This window comes from Phyllobates terribilis, unplaced genomic scaffold (assembly GCF_046119375.1).
Source record: "Phyllobates terribilis strain yellow unplaced genomic scaffold, ASM4611937v1 Scaffold_12__6_contigs__length_324123572, whole genome shotgun sequence".
NCBI lineage: Eukaryota > Metazoa > Chordata > Amphibia > Anura > Dendrobatidae > Phyllobates > Phyllobates terribilis.
This window is the reverse complement of record NW_027362772.1, coordinates 21,122,904-21,138,098: the sequence shown is the minus strand read 5'-3', so window position 1 is coordinate 21,138,098 and position 15,195 is coordinate 21,122,904. Positions and strand designations below refer to the sequence as shown.

General features: G+C 45.5%; 1 protein-coding gene across 4 annotated transcripts in view; it reads left to right on the top strand.

The window, feature by feature from the left end:
- Window positions 1-15,195, top strand: part of GRAMD1A (GRAM domain containing 1A) — a 180,933-nt gene that overhangs the window by 96,937 nt on the left and 68,801 nt on the right. For all 4 annotated transcript variants that reach the window (XM_073655679.1, XM_073655677.1, XM_073655678.1 and 1 more), the window contains exon 2: window positions 7,342-8,268. In XM_073655679.1, coding sequence (XP_073511780.1) covers window positions 7,964-8,268 — 305 coding nt within the window. In that variant the 5' untranslated portion in view covers window positions 7,342-7,963. The remainder of the gene's footprint in view (window positions 1-7,341; window positions 8,269-15,195) is intronic.

Here is a 15,195-nt window from a genome sequence, read left to right as displayed (position 1 = left end):
GTGGCTCACTGGGTAATAAAGGGGTTAAGGCCAGCTTGGCATTATCAGCTGGCCCTAAGCCCGAAATTCATGGGGTCACGCCAATATTAGACATGACCGCCATGAATTTCTAGTAAAGTATTTAAAAAAAACACAAACACCCAGAAAAAAGTCCTTTAATTGAAATAAAGACACAATTCTTTATTGTTCTAAATTAAACCATACTTACAGTCACGCCCATTCCAGCTGAAGCCAACGATCTCCTGCAATAAAAGTAAAATAATAAAGCAACCTCATCCTTACCTTTCCATGGTTCCCAGGACAGCTTCAGCTCTGCTACATCGAGATGACAGGCTGGACTGCAGCAGAACGCTGCCATCCAGCCTGTCATCCCGCAGACACTGAGAAGCGCAGGCATGCTTGCGCTCCTCAGTGTCTCGCTGTGACGGCATCCAGATGAGCCGAGGTCATGTCCAATGAACTCAGCTCACCTCATGCACGTCACTGACAGCGTGGGAAAATTCTCCTGCACTCAGCGCTTCAGCGTGAGAATTCTCCCACGCTGTCAGTGACGTGCATGAGGTGCGCCGAGTTCATTGGACATGACCTCACCTCATGCACGTCACTGACAGCGTGGGAAAATTCTCACGCTGAAGCGCTGAGTGCAGGAGAATTCTCCCACGCTGTCAGTGACGTACATGAGGTGAGCCGAGTTCATTGTCGGCTCATCTGGATGCCGTCACAGCCAGACACTGAGGAGTGGAAGTATGCCTGCGCTTCTCAGTGTCTGCGGGATGACAGGCTGGATGGCAGCGTTCTGCTGCGGTCCAGCCTGTCATCTCGATGTAGCAGAGCTGGAGCCGTCGTGGGAGCCATGGAAAGGTAAGGATGAGGTTGCTTTATTATTTTTCTTTTATTGCAGGAGATCGTTGGCTTCAGCTGGAATGGGCGTGATGGTAAGTATGGTTTAATTTAGAACAATAAAGAATTGTGTGTTTATTTCAATTAAAGGACTTTTTTCTGGGTGTTTGTGTTTTTTTTAAATACTTTACTAGAAATTCATGGTGGTCATGTCTAATATTGGCGTGACCCCATGAATTTCGGGCTTAGGGCCAGCTGATAATGCCAAGCTGGCCTTAACCCCTTTATTACCCATTGAGCCACCGCACCAGGGCTCTGGATGAGTTGGGTACAGCGCCAGAAGATGGCGCTTCTATGAACGCGCCATTTTCCGGGGCGGCTGCGGACTGCAATTTGCAGCGGGTGGGGCCCAGAAAGCTTGGGCCTCCCTGCGCTGCAGATTCCAGCCCCCAGCTGCCTAGTTGTACCTGGCTGGACACAAAAATAGGGCGAAGCTCCACGTTTTTTTTTTTTAAATTCATGAAATTCATGGAATAATTAAGAAAAAAAGGGCTTCCCTATATTGTTGTGTCCGGCTAGGTACAAATAGGCAGCTGGTGGTTGGGGGCAGCCCGTTCCTGCCTGCTGTACCTGACTGGACACAAATATAGGGCGAAGCCCCACATCAATTTTTTTTAATTATTTCATGAATTTCCTGAAATGATTTAAAAAAAATTGACGTGGGGCTTCGCCCTATATTTGTGTCCAGCCAGGTACAGCAGGCAGGAACAGGCTGCCCCCAACCACCAGCTGCCTATTTGTACCTGGCCGGACACAATAATATAGGGAAGCCCTTTTTTTCTTAATTATTTCATGAATTTCATGAAATAATTAAAAAAAAAAAATACGTGAAGCTTCGCCCTATTTTTGTGTCCAGCCAGGTACAACTAGGCAGCGGGGGGATGGAATCTGCAGCGCAGGGAGGCCCAAGCTTTCTGCCCCCCCCGCTGAAAATTGCAGTCCGCAGTCACCCCGGAAAATGGCGCGTTCATAGAAGCTGGATGCTGTACCTGGCTGGCATACAAAAATATGGCGAAGCCCACGTCAAAAGTTTTGGGAAAAATTAATTAAAAAATAAATAATAATTTAGGGACTGCATCTTTATTAACTCCTCAAATGTCATTTAGTGTTAAAATAAAGGATTTATTTAAAAAAAAATTGACGTGGGGCTTCGCCCTATATTTGTGTCCAGCCAGGTACAGCAGGCAGGAACAGGCTGCCCCCAACCACCAGCTGCCTATTTGTACCTGGCCGGACACAACAATATAGGGAAGCCCTTTTTTTCTTAATTATTCCATGAATTTCATGAAATAATTTAAAAAAAAAATGCGTGGGGCTTCGCCCTATTTTTGTGCCCAGCCAGATACAACTAGGCAGCTGGGGGCTGGAATCCGCAGCGCAGGGAGACCCATGCTTTCTGGGCCACCCCCGCTGCAAATTGCAGTCCGCAGCCGCCCCAGAAAATGGCGCGTTCATTGAAGCGCCATCTTCTGGCGCTGTACCCAACTCATCCAGGGCCCTGGTGCGGTGGCTCACTGGGTAATAAAGGGGTTAAGGCCAGCTTGGCATTATCAGCTGGCCCTAAGCCCGAAATTCATGGGGTCACGCCAATATTAGACATGACCACCATGAATTTCTAGTAAAGTATTTAAAAAAACACAACACCCAGAAAAAAGTCCTTTAATTGAAATAAACACACAATTCTTTATTGTTCTAAATTAAACCATACTTACCGTCACGCCCATTCCAGCTGAAGCCAACGATCTCCTGCAATAAAAGTAAAATAATAAAGCAACATCATCCTTACCTTTCCATGGCTCCCACGACAGCTTCAGCTCTGCTACATCGAGATGACAGGCTGGACCGCAGCAGAACGCTGCCATCCATCCTGTCATCCCGCAGACACTGAGAAGCGCAGGCATACTTCCACTCCTCAGTGTCTGGCTGTGACGGCATCCAGATGAGCCGAGGTCATGTCCAATGAACTCAGCTCACCTCATGTACGTCACTGACAGCGTGGGAAAATTCTCCTGCACTCAGCACTTCAGCGTGAGAATTTTCCCACACTGTCAGTGACGTGCATGAGGTGAGCTGAGTTCATTGGACATGACCTCACCTCATGTATGTCACTGACAGCGTGGGAGAATTCTCACGCTGAAGCGCTGAGTGCAGGAGAACTTTCCCACGCTGTCAGTGACGTGCATGAGGTGAGCTGAGTTCATTGGACATGAACTCGGCTCATCTGGATGACGTCACAGAGAGACACTGAGGAGCGCAAGCATGCCTGCGCTTCTCAGTGTCTGCGGGATGACAGGCTGGATGGCAGCGTTCTGCTGCGGTCCAGCCTGTCATCTCGATGTAGCAGAGCTGGAGCTGTCCTGGGAACCATCGAAAGGTAAGGATGAGGTTGCTTTATTATTTTTCTTTTATTGCAGGAGATCGTTGGCTTCAGCTGGAATGGGCGTGATGGTAAGTATGGTTTAATTTAGAACAATAAAGAATTGTGTCTTTATTTCAATTAAAGGACTTTATTCTGGGTGTTTGTGTTTTCTTTTAACTTTGACTATGGGGTTAGTAATGGGGGTGTCTTATAGACGCCTCTCCATTACTAACCTGGGCTTGATGTCAGCTGGCATTATAAGCTGACATCAACCCCAACCCTATTACCCCCTGCCACCGCACCAGGGCAGCGTGGAAGAGCGAGGCTAAGTGCCAGAATTGGCGCATCCTATGGATGCGCCATTTCTGGGGCGGCTGACGGCTGGTGTTTCTAGCCTGGGAGGGGGCCAATATTCATGGCACCCTTCCTGGGCTATTAATATCAGCCCCCAGCTGTCTGCCTAGCCTGTGCTAGCTATTAAATTAGGGGGGACCCCACGTTATTTTTTTGGGGGGGTTCCCCCATTTTAATAGCTAGTAAAGGCTAGGTATTCAGCTGGGGGCTGATATTAGTAGCCTGGGAAGCTCCGTGGGTATTACCCCCTTCCCAGGCTTCAAACATTTGCCCCAGCTGTCTGCTTAACCTCCGCTAGAGCCTAAAATTAAGGGGAACCCCACGCCAATTTTTTTTTTAAATAAATCCTTTATTTTAACACTAAATGACAAGTACAGTAATCAACACTGTCACTGTACTTCATATATATGTGACTGACATGTTTCTATCTATCTAATCTATGTGTGATTCTCTATTCTTTCTGTTCTAAATTGTCGGGTACAGATGCTGAATTGCCGGCCGGCTTTTTTAAAGAGACGGTGCATGAAAACACTATTATTTTTTTAAATAAATCCTTTACACTAAATGACAAGTACAGTAAGCAACACTGTCACTGTACTTCATATATATGTGACTGACATGTTTCTATCTATCTAATCTATGTGTGAAGCTCTATTCTTTCTGTTATAAATTGTCGGGTACCGCTGCTGAATTGCCGGCCGGCTTTTTTAAAGAGACGGTGCACGAAAACACTAATATTTTTTTTAATAAATCCTTTACACTAAATGACAAGTACAGTAAGCAACACTGTCACTGTACTTCATATATATGTGACTGACATGTTTCTATCTATCTAATCTATGTGTGAAGCTCTATTCTTTCTGTTGTAAATTGTCGGGTACCGGTGTATGCCGCTGATGAATTGCCGGCTTTTCATGTCATTCTACATTATTCTTAGTTGTTTTACTTCATGTAGAATTAACCTACAAGGAAAGAAAGGGTTTATTTTCATTCCGATATTTGTGTCCCATTGACTTGCATTGGTTTCCGGTATCGGAATCGGCGATATCCGATACTTTTTGGGTATCGGCCCGATCCAATCCGATACGATATTTCCTGATATCGGAAGGTATCGCTCAACACTAATAACGAGTAATACCTAGTCTGCTTATGAGGCATCATGGCGAGTATGGCAAACTTGGTTGGCTGAATGGGGGCCAATTGTAAGTGACGAGGATAGAAGTTTGGCGGTTTTGTTTCTGATTGGTAAGGCGTGAGAGATTGGGTGGTCCGGGTCAAGGGTTAGTAAGTTCATGGCTGGGCTGGCATTCGGTTTTAAATTGCAGGGACTAGGGAATGCTACAAAATCCTTTTTAGTCAGGCAGGCATTAAAGGGTTTCAAGAGGGGCAGACACATGCCGGACAAACGGAGACCAGTGTCGTTTACTACGTTAGAGGGTTTGGGTGCAGTATTAAGGACAATTTGTAGTTCTAGTTTTGAGTTGGCATTGTTTAGGCTGGCTTTTTCGTTAGCTTTCTTTGGCGCATTGCGAGTTGGGGCATTGGTGGCTCCAAGTAAAAGCAGGGCGGGGGGACTGCGGGCCGAGGATGTGGGATATTGGGTTGGGGGCATTGATTTTTGGGTAAGAAACTAAGACGGATCAAGCTGGAAAAGGCAGGCGTGTGGTGTTGGGCAAGGTGGACAGGGCAATGATGTGCCCAAGGAGATGTTTGGAAGAATATAGGCAAGTATGGTCGGGTAGAGTTGGCCCGCTTCTATGCCATGAAGACGGAATGTTTTTGTCCCGTTTTCAGTTTACTGCAGTACTTAAAAAAAGGGATTCTCAAGTTGGGGCTTAGCCCCGAATTATATGGCTCACATTCATTTAGGGTTGGCGCAGCGTCAGAGGCAGATAGGTGCGGTTTGGGTGCTGAGGTGATAAAGGGCATCGGCAGGTGGAATTCTGACCGCTATCTTACGTATGTGAGGTATTAATTATGATAAGGCAATGGCAAAAGTAGTCCATCAAGTTGGTTAATATGTTTTCTGTTAATCATTTTAGGTGCTGCTCCATTGTTAGCCTGGATTTTCGGACATTCGTTCGTGCATTAGGGGGCACTGCGGGCCGACATAAGGCCGGACGGTAGGCAACTGGGTTTTGGTAGGGAGCAGATTGTTGTCCACTGGCTGGGTGTTAGGGGGATGGTGTGGAGTTGGTTTTTGTCCAAATTCCACAAGGCGGCCTGGTTGGATAAAGCACCTGATATATTGGTGGTTCACATAGATGGGAACGATTTGGGAACAAGGCCCGTTAGGGAGTTAATTCGCCACATTCAGTTCGATCTTTTGAGGTTATGGATAACTTTTCCAGGGTTGCCGACGGTGTGGTCAGACATCGTGCCTAGACAGAAGTGGAGGGCGGCGAGATCTTTAAAGGGGATCAATAGAGCGAGGGTGAAGTTGAATAGGGCCGTAGGGGCCTTTGTATCCAGGAATGGAGGTGTAAGTATTAGACATTTAGATTTAGAGTCCGGAACGGGGAATTTTTGGATGGAGGACGGTGTTCATTTGAATGCCATCGGAATTGATCTCTGGGCTTTGGCAATACAGGATGGGATCGAAAAGGGCATTGTTGGGGTTGGGGCACTCACGAGCCTGGGGGGTGGGGTTCTTGGAGTTGGTACGGATTTGTTGATACAAGGAATTTGCGAGAATTCCGGGCAATTTGAAGTTACATGGGGGGTGGTCTGGCAATTTTTGGTCAGGGCTCTGGACGGGGTTTTTACCCTGGGAGCTCTTAGGTGATTAATCTTTCACGTATTGTGGAAGTATGGTGCCCTCGAGCTGGTGGTGCACGGCTGAGGGTAAGATGGCGGTTGGATTTCTTTCGTGTTATAAAAGCCAGACCTATTAGCTCCAAGAACCCTCCCCTCTTAATTTATCTGCTATTATTATTATTGCTAATATGTTAATGTTTGTTTGTTAATAAAATGGCCGCTGTGGCCAAATTTATCCAAAGAATCCTGTATTGAAGTGTTTTTATTTGTGGGTGTAAGTTGTAGCGTTGGAGAAGGTGGAACGAGGAAAATACGGTAAGAAAGCCATACTGGCCGTACCCGGTCATGTATATATACACTGCACAGTACCACTTCTCTCTCTCGGGGGTCTCCCATTCCTTTTTTCCGCTGCCACCGTTAATGCAGGAGTCATGGAGCGGCTGCTGCCTTTATATATTGCCGCCATCCCTCCCGTCCAGCGCCGCCATCGTGCACTATAATCTATGGGCAGGATTCGTCACCTGTAATATGGCCGCCAATATAACCCCGGCCCCTTCTGTAGAATCCGAAGTGAATACTTTTGGCTGTTAGTCACAGTCTTCTCGCGCTGCGGTTGGTTTCTGTTCTCATTCATTCCTATCTTGAGGAGAAGTGAATGCAACGGCTTCCTATAAATAACCGGCACGGCGGCTTTCTTATCACTTTTGTCTTACAAGGATTTACCAGTATTGGCAAAACATGATTGCTTTTTTCCCCAAAACAGCACCACCCCTGTGCCATGGTTGTGTCTGTTACTGCAGCTCCATGTTCTTGGAGTTCTCCAAAACGAGGCTTATGGTGCAGCTTACTGACCTCACGTCACTAACATGTCCTCTCCTCCTTTATGTCCCGGCCTTTACCCTCCGTGTCACTTCTGATTATTCTCATAACACCCTCCTCCTATTAATGTTTCTGTTTTTGTCGCCCTGCAGATAAGAGGAGAACATTATCCAGAGTGTGACAACACCGAAGGACGATTGCTCAAAGAGTTGTCAAACTTTTCTTAAAACTTCCGAGACCTCAATAAATCCTCTTCCATCAGACAAGGCCATCATCTCAATGTCAGGAAGCTGCTGGTAAAGGCGTGCGATTACCTAGAAATGTGGATATTGTGCAATCTATAAAATGAGTCAGACTGTCCAGCCTCGGGACTGTTCTTAGGAGGCGGAGGACCTTCTGTGTTCTCTCCCAGTTGCAGCTTTATCATGGTGCATTACCTCTGGACTTTGCTCCTCTGTAGAATCCGCTTCGCCGGATGGTGAGGAGCTTTCATCTAAAGGGATATTTTGCACTTACGTTAATCAAGAGGTTTTAAAATAATTGGTTTGGATCTCCTCCCTTATCTCCAGCTCTCCAGATCCAGCGACTGCACCGTTACGACTTTATTAATGGACGGCAATGGAGGTTGAATTTTAAGGTCGGGAAGGAAATTTTCATATTTTAAGCCTTCTTCACCATTTTTAGGTTTTAATAATCACTGGAATTAACAAAAAAAACAACAAAGAACTGGGCCATAATGGTCAAGGAGTTTGCAACCTCCATCCATGAGGTTTAATGGCCATGGAAACCTTCAGGCAGCTGAAGCCTCCAGAGTTGTGGTCATGTTCCTCCACGCCAAGCGCCAGACGACGGCGCCTGAAGCTGAAGAAAGGTAAATGGTCTCCGGAGTCATGTGGTGGGAGCGAGACGGAGGGGACAACGGTCAGAGGAAAAGCTTTAAAGCCCCCAACCATAGAGGTGACTCCATCCAGTGAGGACGAAGCGTGGTCCAACTGCTCCACGCCAAGCGCTTCACCAAAGAGGCGGCGAGGGCTGCTGAAGAAATGGCTGAGCAGGAAAGAAGGTGGAGGAGGAGGATGGTGAGTGATGACTTTGTACTTATTCCTTGCCGCATTTGTTTTGGTGCATGCAGTTCCTCCTCCCGTCCTGTAGGTGGTCTAGAGTCAATATGTGGTATAACTGGGCAGATATACCTTGTAAGCACAGCGCCATCTGTAGTATGGAGGAATAAGAGCAAATTTCATGCAGAAAAGTTCACAGATTGCATCTGCACCAATCTGCAAAAACAAGGACATTTCCAGGGACTAAAACTCATCCTTGGGGATGAAGGGCGGTTAGAGGCTGTTGAGGACTAGGAGCTGATTGCAATGCACAGACATAGGACCCAGGGAAGAGGAGGCTGCTCACGTGTCTCCTTCTCCCCCATCCTGTTACATTGGGTCCCTCACTGTCAGCAAGGACTATCCTGGAGGTTGCTCAGTCCTGGGGTGTGAAGATTTAGTCACTAGCCGTGTGTCTACATTTTTTGGCTTCTCAGCCCCTCTCCTGGTACCTGTCCTGCCAGCCTCGGTATCTGTGCTTATTTTATTGGTCCCCCTCAGATCTACATATGATATATGTGACTGGTTGTGCTTGGTAAGTTACATTGTGCTTGGTAACGTGCGCCGTCCACACTGAGAATATCCTGCAAAACTCTGACAGCCAACAAAAGGAATAAAAAGGGGTGAAAAGTGAATTCAGCGATATACCCACAGTGCAATACGGCCATGAGACTGTCTAGGGCGGGATGGGCTAAAGAAGAGGAGGTCACTCACAAGACATAGCTATAGGGGATGGCAAACTGGGCAGTGGTCTAGGGTCTAAATTTTCTAGCACCCCTAGGAAAAAAGTTATATTCCATTCACTTTCCAAGACCAGGGCGAAATGTACAATTAACCTGTTCACTACCCTAGAAACGCACAAAATTTAAATTTAACCTGTTTACTACCCTAGACTAGCAGGGGATGCAAAATTAATCTGGTCATTACTCTAGACCAGCAGAGAAACTTTACATTCCTTTTTTTTTTTTTTTAATTGAAAAACTTTTTCCAAAACTTTCAACACAGAAATCATTGCCCCCTTTATGGTCCTTGACCCGGTATGATAGGGCTGAACACTAGTGCAGTTGTTGGTGTAGTTGTGCTGCCCTCTGATGGTCAGATGTTGATATTACAGTTGGATTGTGCAGAACGTTCTGTGACTGTCACCATCTCCAGGTAGTAAAGTGATTTATTCACAAATTATTTTCTCTGTTCTGCATGTAATAGGTTAATGATTGATTTAGGTGAATATTCTACATGTCCGGATCTCGGGAACTTGTAACTTATTCCTCAGCACTTGGGTTAAAAAGTTAGATATAAGCGAATATTTCTGCAAATCATCTCACAACTTTTAGTGTCATGTTTTTGTTTTGTGTTATTGAGGACAGTTGTGTACAGAGTCCTGAAGTGGTTTTGACGTTTTTATCCCCCCAAAAAAAGTTCAAAATAACTTATTGCATAATGAATAAGTAACTTTTATTCTATGTGCAATTCCTCACCAACTTCAACATATCTGCTCTCTCTCAATAAATAGAAACATTCTGATTTACAATCAGATCCTAGAATCCATGTCTGACCTCACTTCTTATAGTTGACGTTTTGTTCCAGTGTATTAGGTAGGATCAGCAAACCTGCATTCTATATAAAAAAAAATGTAAAAAAAAAGGACAACGAGAAGAAAGACGGAGAAGAGTGGGTAGAAGAAAGAAGAAGAAGGAGGGGAGCGAGTTGAAGAAAGAAGGAGGAGAGCGGGTAGAAGAAAGAAGGAGGAGAGCGAGTAGAAGAAGAAGGAGAGCGAGTTGAAGAAAGAAGGAGGAGAGCGAGTTGAAGAAAGAAGGATGAGAGCGAGCTGAAGAAAGAAGGAGGAGAGCGAGCTGAAGAAAGAAGGAGGAGAGCGAGTAGAAGAAAGAAGGAGGAGAGCGAGTAGAAGAAAGAAGGAGGAGAGCGAGCTGAAGAAAGAAGGAGGAGAGCGAGTAGAAGAAAGAAGGAGAAGGAGAAGAGCGAGTAGAAAAAAGAAGAAGAGCGAGTAGAAAAAAGAAGAAGAGCGAGAAGGAAGAAGGAAAAGAGTGAGTAGAAGGAGAAGAGAAGAGCGAGTAGAAGGAGAAGAGCGAGAAGAAGGACGAGAAAAAGAACAACAACAGAACAAGAAAAGATTAGAGCTGCAGTGTTTAGGTCAGTTTTCCTTCACTGACACACTGTAACCATCTACTCCTCTATGTAAGCAGAACAAGGTCAGGATCTTTTCATTCACTGGATAAATATGAAGAGGGCTTATATTTTGGATCCAGTGTCTAAGGCTATGTGCCCACGATGCAGAAATGAAGCAGAAAATTTCTGCAGCATTTCTGCATCTCCCTGGCAGAAAGAACGCATGCAGATTGTGCATGCGTTTTTCCTGCAGAATACATGCGGATCCACATGCGGATTCACATGCGTTTCTGCATGCAGATTGACAAGCGCTTTCCAGGCGATAGCATCACTTGGAAAGTGCTTGACAACTAGGTCACACTATATAAATCCATGCAAACAGCAAACAGCATGGATTTATACAGTGTGACCGTAAAACAATGCTTAAAATAAAGCTATACTCACCCCCGAGGCCCCGGCGTGGCTGCAGCGCTCGTTCCTGTCTGGTTCCCGGCTGCCGGCATATCGCAAGACAGAGCGGTGAAGGGCCTGCGGTCACATGACTGACGTCACCGAAGGTCCTTCAGCGATGCCGGCAAGCAGAGAGAAGCCTTCGGAAAGGTGAATATAAACTTTAGTTGTTATTTTATTCTTTTTTTACAGGTACAATGGTACCCAGGTCTGGATGAGAGTCTCCTCTCCTCCAGAACTGGGTACCATCCGCACATAGAGACGCATAGAAGCCGCTTGTACAAATGTACAGACGCGCATTCTATGCGTCTCAATGCAAGTCAATGGCGGCGCTTCCGCAAAATTAATGAACATGCTGCGGATTTATGAGCGCTGCAGAAACGCTGCAGAAAAATCCGCAGCATGGGCATTGACATTGCGGAATGCCGTTGGGGACCATGGGGTGCGGATTACCATGCGTTTTTGATGCGTTTCCGCTGCGGAAATTCCGCAGGATAAATGCATGAAAAACGCATCGTGTGCACGTAGCCTATAGCTGCAGGTTGTGAGAATTGGCTGGGAGTTGTAGTTTCATAGCCGCCACAGGTTGCAGGCTCTAAAGTAGTAAATTGCTTTGCGCCTGTGTTTAGAGCCTGTATGTCTACAATTACCACCAGGTGGCGCTGTGATTCTGTATTATTATGGCCTCCACTCTGTACCCACAATATATAAAGCAGAGGATAATCAGAACTATCAGAGGGGCGCAGCCTAGAAATGTATCACGGAGTTAGTGGCCTCAATGCCCACAATAGGAACAATGCTCTGGAACAATGAGAGCGGCTGAGAGCTGCCAAGGACACGAGGTCCAGAAAGTCCATAAATAAAGTTCTGGGTCACAACTGTCAAGGTCAAGACAAAAAGAAACAAAGAAAAGAAAGCTGCACGCTGCAAGAAAGTCCTGGAGAAGGATATAAAGTGACTGTAGATGCAGATCAGTAAAAGCAAAGTATTAGCAACCCATGAAATGCTGCAGCTGTGTGGTGGGGGTCCGATGTAATGGACACGAAGTGCAGTAATTTTCACATCTGTGCCATCTATTTTGGAGATTTAGGGGTTGCTCATGTGCCCATTACAGCACCTCTCTGTTCTGGTGCCCACAAAAGGGATAAATGCTGATGAGGGCAAAATAAGTAGAGTAGAGTAAGACATTATCATCATTTTTCTGTTTGGACTACAGCACCTATCAGACACCTTAAAAGCTCCTGTTCAGAAATTTTGAGAACGTCTTAACCATTATTTTTTATTTTTACCCCGACTGTCCCTTTAATGTTTCACCCCTTCTAACTTGTTTATCTGGATCCTGGCAAAGTGCCTGCAGCTACTAAAGAAGAAGTCTGTGCACCAAGTGTGTGCCAGCCTCACGTCCCCCATCCCCCACCTTAGTCATCCTCCAGGGCTACACTTATGTGCTCCGCTTTGAATGGAAAACCCTAATACTTCCCCATGGCTTCCTTTATTTATACCAGGTCTTGTGTTTATTTATAAACATCCTCCGGCTGATGCATTCCCGATGCCCCTCCTGCGCCCGGTGCAGCCGTTACTGGCACATAATCGCACCTTCCAGCATTGTTTCCATAGACCTATGCCCAGAAGGAGGATTATCCGGGCAGCCAGCCTGCATTCTCCGGGTGGATAATGCTCCTGAAAAATGCAGCGCGGCAAATTAAAGTGAACCCGTCATTGGTCGAAACAGGGACAGGTGCAGCTCGGGGGCCACCTGCGGACATCCTAAAGTTTCCACCGACTTCCAAGAATATAATGGATGCAGTCTGAAAGCAAAAAAAAATAATCTGTTCTAATGAATACAATTTCCAAAACCTCTGCTTGCAGAAGTAGTGACATCCATCTTTACGCTTACATGCATCATATATATATGAGTACATGCAGGTTGCTACAATGTATCGGTATAGGGAGCAGATATTAAAATCCAGGGAAGTAAAATGTGCTGCTGTGCGGAGTTTGCTACAATGTATCAGTGTGGACAATCCTCTGTGAGCTAAATGCATCCTGTCCTGACAGTTTGCTACAATGTATCAGTGTGGAGGCGACAGAATTATATTGACTGGATGCAATTATCCAAGAAGTAATCATGAATCTCACCAGCAAGCAAAAAATAAGGGATTTAAAAAAGAAAAAAGTAAATAAAAATGTAAAAATCTTCCCCCCCTCACCACTGCCTGTTACCCATCTAACCCACATGACCGCTGCAGCCAATCACTGGCTTCCATATTATACATAGTTATGTCTGTAAACGGCTCTGGTTCAGCAATGGATGTGGTTATGTTTTCATTTTATCACATTTACTGCCATTAGGCTTTTTTCGGATAATTCGAGACATCCCCTTTAAAAAATGACGTGGTTGAGATGCATTAATTTTATTGAATTACACTAGGGGGCGCTCTCAGGGGTGTTGAGATCCATTCTGGGTGCTTCCTATTTTAGGTGCCATATAATCAACTCAGGGGTGTACTTACTTTAACAGTGTCCCCGACTATTCCCGGGTCGGTAATTGGCGTATAATCTGGTTTTATGGCAGAGCCGTGCCTGTCGACATCTGGCGCAATTGTCCTGGAGGAAATTGGGTTAATCTCTGCGGATCCATGTGAAGAGGATGAGGGGGGTTTGGGTCATTTTGATACATTTGGCACAAAAAACGGCAATGAAGAAAGCAAAAAAAATGGAATGGTCAGTTAAAAAAAAAAAAGGCAAATGATGAATTGGGGCCGGACCCTCCTGCAGTTTACGCCGCGCTGTGTCAGTGGCAGTATTTCCTCGCATTCTCTTCTCTCTCACCCCTCCCTGACTTTACAGGCGGCCGAGCCCTTTTTTCTAGCCTGGGTTTTCAGTTTATTGGCCGATCTTCCCATTGTGTGATCTTCCATTAATCCCCTCCGTCGCTCCATAATTGCTTTCTTTTCTTCCCACAGCTTATCCCTCTACAATACACGGATCATAACACAGGCTTTGCTGCTGCCATCATGTTGGGGGTTGTAGTACTGTAACAGCTGGAGAGCCGCAAGTTGGAGACCACCGTGTCCTCTGTAGCCATAGAAGGTCCTAAACCTTCACCCCTTTCACCATCTTCCCTTTGTCTCCTGCCCCCGAGATCTCGCCATTCACCCTGTGGTTTTCTTTGTCAGTTTGGAAACCCGTATGCAGTGTAGAAGATAAGCGCCATTACCCCAGAGGAGGGGGCGACCGGCGGGACTGCGGTAATCTATGCAGGACCGACCGCAAGCGCTCCGCTACGATAAGAGCATTACTGGCCACGGGTCTGTATCAACTGTACATGTATAAATATATACAGCAGATGCCCAGGTTATACCGGCCGTACATGTAGAATTACATACAGGAGATGCCCAGGTTATACCGGCCGTACATGTAGAATTACATACAGGAGATGCCCAGGTAATACCGGCCGTACATGTAGAATTACATACAGGAGATGCCCAGGTAATACCGGCCGTACATGTAGAATTACATACAGGAGATGCCCAGGTAATACCGGCCGTACATGTAGAATTACATACAGGAGATGCCCAGGTAATACCAGCTGTACATGTATAATTACATACAGGAGATGCCCAGCTTATGCCGGCCGTGCATATATAATTATATATAGGAGATGCCCAGGTAATACCAGCTGTACATATATAATTATATATAGAAGATGCCCAGGTTATACCTGCCGTACATATATAATTATATACAGGGGATGCCCAGGTTATACCGGCTGTACATATATAATTATATACAGGAGATGCCCAGGTTATACCGGCCGTGCATATATAATTATATACAGGAGATGCCCAGGTTATACCAGCCGTGCATATATAATTATATACAGGAGATGCCCAGGTTATACCAGCTGGACATATATAATTATATACAGGAGATGCCCAGGTTATACCAGCTGGACATATATAATTATATACAGGAGATGTCCAGCTTATACCAGCTGTACATATATAATTATATACAGGAGATGCCCAGGTTATACCAGCTGTACATATATAATTATATACAGGAGATGCCCAGGTTATAGCAGCTGTACATATATAGTTATATACAGGAGATGCCCAGGTTATACCAGCTGTACATATATAGTTATATACAGGAGATGATCAGCTTATACCAGCTGTACATATATAATTATATACAGGAGATGTCCAGGTTATACCAGCTGTACATATATAATTATATACAGGAGATGCCCGGGTTATAGCAGCTGTGCATATATAATTATATACAGGAGATGCCCGGGTTATACCAGCTGTACATATATAGTTA